We start from the raw sequence: 8,059 nt of genomic DNA on the forward strand, positions 1-8,059 counted from the left end.
CAGGAATTGCGGCAGCGGCCCCAATGAACTCGATCTATGGAGCCACTGGGAAACGCAGGGAGGAGACTTTGCTAAGAGCACAGAAAAACAAGCTGAGGGCGTGCAAGCTATGGAGTCATTGATCTGGCCCTGCTGAGGATCACTCTAACGGCGAGGACAGTGAAGAGAGCACTCCAGGGTTCTAAGAGAAGACCTCGAGATAAGGCATGTAGATTGCCTCATCATTTAAGAAACCTCAGGTCTTGATCAATAGACTGCCTAAAAAAAAGTACAGGCTCACAATTACTCTTCCTAAACCAAAATCAATAGCCGTAACAATAGAAGAGAAAGATCCGAGTGTTCTGGTGGGAGAAAAGAGACTGACGGGTGAAATAATTTTAGATCCAGTCGCGGCCATCAGTTACAAAAGCTCATGTGAACAAGCTATTCAGAGAAGATTAATACACAGAGAGGACTGTCAGGATAAATTTATCAAGAAACTGAAAGAAAGGGCAGATCAGGAGAACTTGAAGCAACTCTACAGACAGTGACAGAGCGAGCTGGTACCTCACAGAAGCCGTTTAGAGGCAGGAAATGGCCCAAACAATTCACAGGGCAGTACTCAGAATCCATGAACAGCAAAGAAACCCCTCCAAACCAGGCTGACATACCTGGAGACACAGAGACAAAGGAAAAAGAACTTCTGCAGATGCAGGCGTGCAGCTGAAGAAGATGGTGTCTAGCGACAGCGAGGAAGCCAAGCGGAGTGGCAGAGAACCACTCAACACCCAGACCAACCCGCAGATTGCTCAGCACAGCAGCAGACACTCACGGGGATCCGCAGCAGAGGTCACCCCACTGACCCCGGAGTCACCGAGCGCTGCAAGCTCATCACACTGAAGACACGGTTTTTAAAGGTCTCTGTAGCTGTGCCGGTTTAGGCTAAACTTCCTGGTTTGAGCTGAAACTTCCTTGTTTTGGTTAATGAACGAAGCCTTTCGGTGCTTTGTTTTTACTGTGTCCCATTCCAGAACTGTCACAGAAGAGAGACTGACAGTGCGGCAAACCCAGGAATGGGATTCAGAGCTACCGGGGGAGGAAGAGCAACACCTCTGCAGGCACCTATAGATTAACTCGAGACATTTCCTCATGCTCTCCTCAAAATTGGGGGGCTTCGGATGCAAATAATTCAGAGTTGCTGCGATTTGGAATTATTTTAAACATTCTTATTTCTCGTGTGCCTCTGTGAATGACGAGACACACCCTCTGCTTTGGAGAACGTTGCCAAGAACGAGCCTCACTGGAATCAACCCCAGCAAGACTCATAACTTAATTTTTGCTTACTCAAACTCATTTTCCTCCCTTTTGTTTCCTTTTCAGCATTACTAAACCTCCTCTGGAATTTCTATTATGAATAAATAAAGAATTAGTCATTTGAGTGGAAGCAGCAATGCAAACAGCGCTCACCCAGCTTTCTTGTCTTAGGGTGTTGGTGCATCCTCAACACGCTCTCGTCTTCTGCTTTTGTGTCAGCACCTAGAGCCACCCACCAGAGCATCTACTGTGAACAGCAGTATCCGCAAAGCGTGCCGCTGCATCTGTGCTGCTCTGGCGGTTCACCACACCGCCCTCCGTACCGTCAAACCCAAACGTCGAGATCTGAGCACACACCACAAAGATCTTCAACTTTTCACAGCACACAGTAACTTCACATTGCTTTTTAAAGTCCATTGACATGAAGACAACTTTTGTCCATTACGCCAATGCACAAAGGCTACTTTCTTTGCTAATTACTTCACCATTTAAGCAGCAAACTCATAAACTGATAGAACCTAATCTTTCTGGTGCCTAACAACATGGAATGTTGTCCTTAAGATAATGCCTAATTAAGACAAGCTCAACTTAATGGATGACCACAGGGTTTAAACACTTGTGCACTGTGTGTTCACGAATGGAGAGAGCAGCCACAACATCTCAAAGAGGACAGCGCGGCAAGATGGGAGATTCCCCTGATGTGTAACTGGGAGAGCTGGTAACCCACAGCTGAGGGTCCACCAGCTTGGACTTTCTTCCTGCATCTACCCCTCTGAGGAGAGGATCCATAATCATCACCCCCCTTTCTGGCTGGGCTCAGGAAGGGATCTCTGACTGCTCGAACCGTTAACTGCGGTCTGATCTCCCCAAGACTCTCAGTTCACCTGTGAAATGGCACAGACTGAGTTTGATCAGAACTCTGCTGATTCATTCGAAAAGAACTATTTCAGTCAGGAGCAAATCCTAGTCCTCTCCTGCCATATCCCCCCAAAAGAATTAAATTCAACCAAATGCTGGAAGAAAACTCGCACCCGGACTCTCTGGCACCATGTGGGAGGTGCGGGAGTCACTCAGGATCAGAGCAAGTACCAACAACATTGTTTTGTTTGGGCTTTGTTGGGAGGGAAGAAGGCAAGGCACATCCTTCCAGGCTGCCTTCCCCACCAGTGCAGTGCTCAACACCACAAACTACTTCCGTTCCCATCTCCCAGACGTGTGCAGCTACTGGTCAAAAGAGGACGGCAGAATCTCCGAGTTCATTTTGTCTACGCTCACTCCGACAATGTTACAGCAGTTCTGGACCCGGACCTTGGCTCTCAGTCCAGGTACCAATACAGGGCACTCCAAGGGCTCACACGGATTTTTTCTTCCCTGCTTTAACGGGACAGATGTGGATTGTAAGGATTTCAACTGACACGTAAGGTAGAACATTTATTGCGTGTCTGAACTCCCCTGTTTCTCCTATCAGCTGACAGACCCTGTCCCAACTGCACTTTGGAACAGCCACCTTTCCCTTTTACCCGTCACTAACAAGAAACACTTTTTGATCCAAGCCAAGAGGCTTTTTTCCCAGAAAATGTATTTTTGCAAGGAAAATTTATCACCCATGCCACTTCCCCGGTTAAGTGCTCTGAAGTACCCTCCACTGAAGAGTCTGTGCTCTTAGGTATCCCCCAGCTCCAAGGGGCAGAAAGTTCGTCCTTCAGGAAGATCATATCAGGGTTCCCCCTCCCTCCTCCCCTTGCTCTTCCAGGCGATACACCCCACAGAGCAAAATCCACGCTGCTATTGCTAACCAGCTGCACCTGCGAGGAGCTGGTACGTGCCCGCAGCTTGCTCCGCTCGGCAGCGAGCCAAGCTTCCTCCTGCCCGTTAGAGGTGACGCAGAGCCCAGCGCACAATAAAACCTGTCCCGCTGGGATCTCCACAGCCAGGCAACTGCTGCGAAAGACAGGGGATCCCAGAGCCGCGCAACCCGCCTACTCCTACGCAGTTCTTAGGAGCTATGGCAAAAGGCAGAGATAAAATTTGAACCCAAAGGAATGTTTGAGCAGAGTTCCTAACTCTTCACCACTGTTTGCACCCGAATAAGTGGTTTTGGTACTAGCTAAATTGTGCAACATGCCAGAGATCAAGTTGTCAGCCCCACAACGTGCCTCTTTGGTGACAATGTGCCTTGCAGAGCTCGCTTTAGCTGAAGGAACCTGCTCTCCCTCTGTCCCACCAGGTGCGCTCAGGGAATCTCCTGGATAACCATTTCTTGGCCGCAACTTCACCTACCGCCTATCACCCAAAATCTGTAACGGGTAAAGAACGACTGATTCTGCGTGGTCTGCTCTCAGCATGCGCACTCACAGCACCTTGGCACGCTGTAAAAGCAATACTCTGGATTTATTGAAGAGAAATTCTTTATTAGCCCATTGAGAAAAAGGCAAAGCGTGAAGATCTCCTTGAGGCCACATAATGAGCCTGCGATAGAGGCAGGATCAGACAGCGGCACCTCCTGGCTCGTAACTCAATTAATTCCTCCAAGCCCCACCACAGGCGTTGCTTACCCAGGCCTCCTATCATTTCTGTGGCAGTTATACAGACAGCTCGCCGGCCATCCCGAAGGTGGAGTCACTCCAGCTGCAAATAAACCCTAAAGAGGCAATCCAGTGAGCTAAAAAGGGGACCAGTTTCTCCAGTGAAGCTCATCCTCTCCCCATGATGTACTGACAGCAGTTGTGTCACACTGCTCGGGCACAGCTCACGGTCTTGATGTCCTCGTTCCGGAGAGGTCCCACGCTGTGCCGTGCCGCAGGGCAGAGAACACAGTCCCCAGCTTCCCTCCCTTGGCCTCAAGTCTCCTGCTCACCAGGGAACCCTCGGCACCCTGCAGCCCCCGACAAAGCGGTTGTGTCTCCCCAGCAGTGCGAGACCGGAGCGGGCAACACCAGGGAGCGTCTCTGCCACCGCACCAGCCTCTTTGCTGCCTCCTCTCATCACTGAACCCCTTCAGGCTCTCCTTCTGCACGGGCAGAGCATTTCTTACAGAAATAACAGAAGTGATTCGCCTGTATTTGTTCTAAAGGTAATTACAAACCAAAGGTTGGAAAATAACATTCCTATGAATATTTAATAATCTCGTTATATTATTATTACTTCTCTTTTAATCGAAGTGGGTTATCACCAAGTGCTTTTTGAATTTATGAAATTTTTGAAAGCTTTACCTACGTAGGAGTAAATAGTGACTGGAAAAAAAGGTCATCTTGGGAATATTTTTAAGCCAGTATCATTACAGCACCCTTACTCACAGTATAGTAGCAGTATAGTATCAGCATAGTCAGCTAGTATCATTACTAAAACACATACAAATTTGTTTTTCCAAGATGAATTACAGACACAGCTCCCCAAAATTCTGTAGGCTGTTTTTTCATCCGCGTTTTGTAAGAGCTATCCCAACCCTTCACCCTTCCTCAGATCCAACTGGCGCTTTGGTATCAAAGACAGATTTGCATTTCAAAAGGCAATTAAAAAAACATACTGTAGTCAGGCACTGATTAAAAAGTGCTGGGGCTTTACATAAATTAGGAGTTCCTTTGAGCAGCCCTAGTTCAAATCGAGCGCAACGGCAGCAAACACCTACCCACACCGCAGGACTACACCACCATCACTCTATTTTTTCCTCACTCATCAGTTCACTGAGCCCCTCTGTCACCTTGCACCACCCACCCTGCATTATCAGGACCTGTCGCCCCGTGGCACAAAACCAGCTTCAGTTCCCGACATCCAAAAATTCCAGATCCAAACTATAATGTGTAAAAAGTCCTTTCAATGATTGGAGAAATGTATCGACATTTATTGGCCTGTTAGACCTTTACGCGAGACTCGCTGCCGGTGGATTGCCCAGGGACACAGCGCAGGTCTAGGACTAAAAGCTGCAGACCTGAGTTTGTTCACGGAGGTGACAGAACACAGCAGGGTTTTACCAGGTTCCCTGTGCCTCAGCCCACGCTGCTCCCCAGAACTCGTCCTGTGCAGGCGATGAAGGTTTTTAACGAACAAGCTACACTCTGCAACAGTCTCTGCTAAAGCGATGAGGTGCACCGCGGTCCGACGTTCACACCCGCCGGATGGATTCAGCACACCACCGCGCAATTAAGGAGGGAATTAGCTGCCTCCCGCTGCTATCTTGAGGCCAGGGAGAGCCCTTCCTATGCTAACTAGCCCCCACTCACCGCAGCCTGAAGGCTGCTGATTGCCAGAAAGCAGGGAGAGAAATACTAAAAACCGCTGATGAGACCGAGGGATTCCGACGGGGTCAATAAAAGCAACACTGTTAACCCAGAATTTAAACAATCCATCTCTTGTTCCCAGCCTGCAGCCACCAAACCTACCCTTGGCCCAGCTGAAGGATTAAACCCTGCTGTAGCTCCTGGAGCTTTGTGAGGTAGTTTCCACACCCCTGCGTTGGCCAAACCTTCCGGAGCAGAATCGCTCAGGCACGCGGCAGCCGGAGGATGCTCTTGTGCCAGTTTCTAAACGAACAGCGGGGCATAAGGCTGCGCAGGACTTGCGACAAGAGCGTGTGCTCTAGTTCTGAACAAAAAATACCGGTTTTATTGCATGGAATGGATCGATAATCTTCTAATGCAGCTCTTAGGCCAAGAGGAGACAACAGGGCGACTGTTGGTGTGGGGAACGCTCACACTGACCATACTGTTCAGTTCTCTGGCAAAGGGAGCTCTCCAGAATCACACCTGGTTTGGTTTGACATCCTAAAGGGCTCTTTTTCATTGGTAGTTCTTAAAATGAAGGATCATAATCCCGGACACTGATACAGGACAACGCAATTGGCAGTTTTGAAGCCATTCTGTACCACCTCCATTTTTAACCCCATTAACCTGACCGACCGACCGCACAACACCGGAGCGCCTGCCGAGGCGCTGAGTGATCCCATGTGGAACGCAGCAGAGTTAATCACGTCAGCCGCGGTGTGGGGAGGTGGTAATTGCCTGAGCGAGGTGTGTGAGAGCTGCTGTTATTGCTCTCATTGCCAAGAACCTCAGAAGCGTATTTCTCATTTAGAGACTCCGAGAGTCACTTCTTCAAGGTATAAAACCCCACGGTTTTTATTTCTGACATTTGTGATGTTTCACAACAATGCTACAAGCTAACTTAATCGAAACAACATCGGAATATAAATGACAGTAAGCAGCAGCTCTGGGAGATGCTGTAGCACTAGTCAGGAAGAATTCATTACCTCCAGACATTTATTAAGCAAAGGAAAAAAAAATGTTTGGAAAGGGCTGGCAAGCATCATTAGGGAAACAAAAGAAAATTGCTTCACGGGCTTTTTTCCGAGTTACACTGCCTTAGTTTACCTTTTTTTTCCCCCCAGTTGCTTTTTCAAGTCTCACTTTCAGTAATTAGTAAGTCTCCTCCAGCTATTCTGTTCCTAGGACACACCACCCGACACAAAATGACGTTCTGCAAACAGATCGCTCTCCCCAGCCACATTCTCCATTTCCATGTGCAAGCTGCACTTACCGCTTCCTCCCCCCCCAAAAGCTATTACCAAGTCGTGTCTGAAGGCTGCTCGAAACACCAAAGGTGAGGCTGTCCCTTGGGTTTCTTAATGTCTTTCAGGGAAGTTTTAAGCGTTCGGTTGTTTGTTACTTCTCAAACTTGCTTGTTCACACATGATGCTCCGGAAGCAGTCTCCCAGTTCTCCAGGGATGGCACACACCGCTGGCTTTCAGGAGCTGCTCCATGACAGGGGGCAGGTACCTCTCAACATGTAAGCGGGCAGAGAAAGTCGTTTTTAAGGGTATTTGTACAAATAAGCAGAACCCTGCTCTTGTTCTCCCCTTCTAAGCTGTGGTGAGCCTCCATTGCAAACAGGCACCTGACACTTGGGTGTTTTAACCTTTCTGCTGCAGTTCTGGTCTCTAGCATTCCCTGAGGAACACCCACACATTAAGCCGCTTCAATGAACACAATCTATGACAACTTTCAGAGAAAGACAGTCCCCCTTTCGCTGGTAACAGATGAGCCTATCTCCTCCTTTCTCTGCAAGGGCAGAGCGTGCATCTGCCTCATCACGCCGTTACACTCCACAACAAAAAAAGCCACTTACCTGCCACCGTGAGCTTGGCTGTTCGGCTGACGATGGTCCCCAGGCTTTCCACGGTCGCCACGCACTGGTAATATCCTTCATCGGGTTTATTGTGCTTGGAATGCACCACACTGTTTATTAACAAAGATCCATCTGGGAGCAACTGGCGCCGGTCATCTGACTCCAGGTTTAGGAAAGTCCCGTCTTTCTTCCACTCAATTTTCGGAGGCGTTTCACAATAAGCTGAACAGTTCATTACAACAGACGCTCCACGAACGGACAGAACGTCCACTGGCTCCACCAGGAAGTAAAATGGAGTGAAGGTTCTCACAAGGGATCCTGTAAAACACAAATCACATCACACAATGTTCAGATTAGCTGCCGACATTTTTTTTTTTTTTACACATCGCATTTTTAAACAGAAAATCCTCGTTTCCAAACACTGAGACGTGCCTGTTGCCCAGAAATAGCTCGGTCTACGCAACAGTATTGTCCCCCTTGACTTCTGACACCAACGGACTCTTTTCTCAGCCCTGAAACCCGTTTCTCTGCTCACGTGGCAATCGATGAGGTCAATCATTCTCAGCGATCCAACACAGACAGACGTCTGCCTCGGTAAAACTTGTGCAAACCAACGAGCGTGCCCGAGTTCCCTGTTAAGAACAA

General features: G+C 48.6%; 1 protein-coding gene across 1 annotated transcript in view; it reads right to left on the reverse strand.

Moving 5' to 3' along the window:
* NEO1 (neogenin 1) overlaps window positions 1-7,732 on the reverse strand; it is a gene marked incomplete at both ends in the record, with an annotated part of 69,171 nt that extends 61,439 nt beyond the window's left edge. Inside the window, one exon of the mRNA XM_010137498.1 lies at window positions 7,415-7,732. Within this exon, the coding sequence (XP_010135800.1) occupies window positions 7,415-7,732 (318 nt within the window). The remainder of the gene's footprint in view (window positions 1-7,414) is intronic.
* Window positions 7,733-8,059: the final 327 nt, after the last annotated feature.

Source organism: Buceros rhinoceros, unplaced genomic scaffold, assembly GCF_000710305.1.
Source record: "Buceros rhinoceros silvestris isolate BGI_N320 unplaced genomic scaffold, ASM71030v1 scaffold6036, whole genome shotgun sequence".
In the NCBI taxonomy this organism is placed as follows: Eukaryota; Metazoa; Chordata; class Aves; order Bucerotiformes; family Bucerotidae; genus Buceros; species Buceros rhinoceros.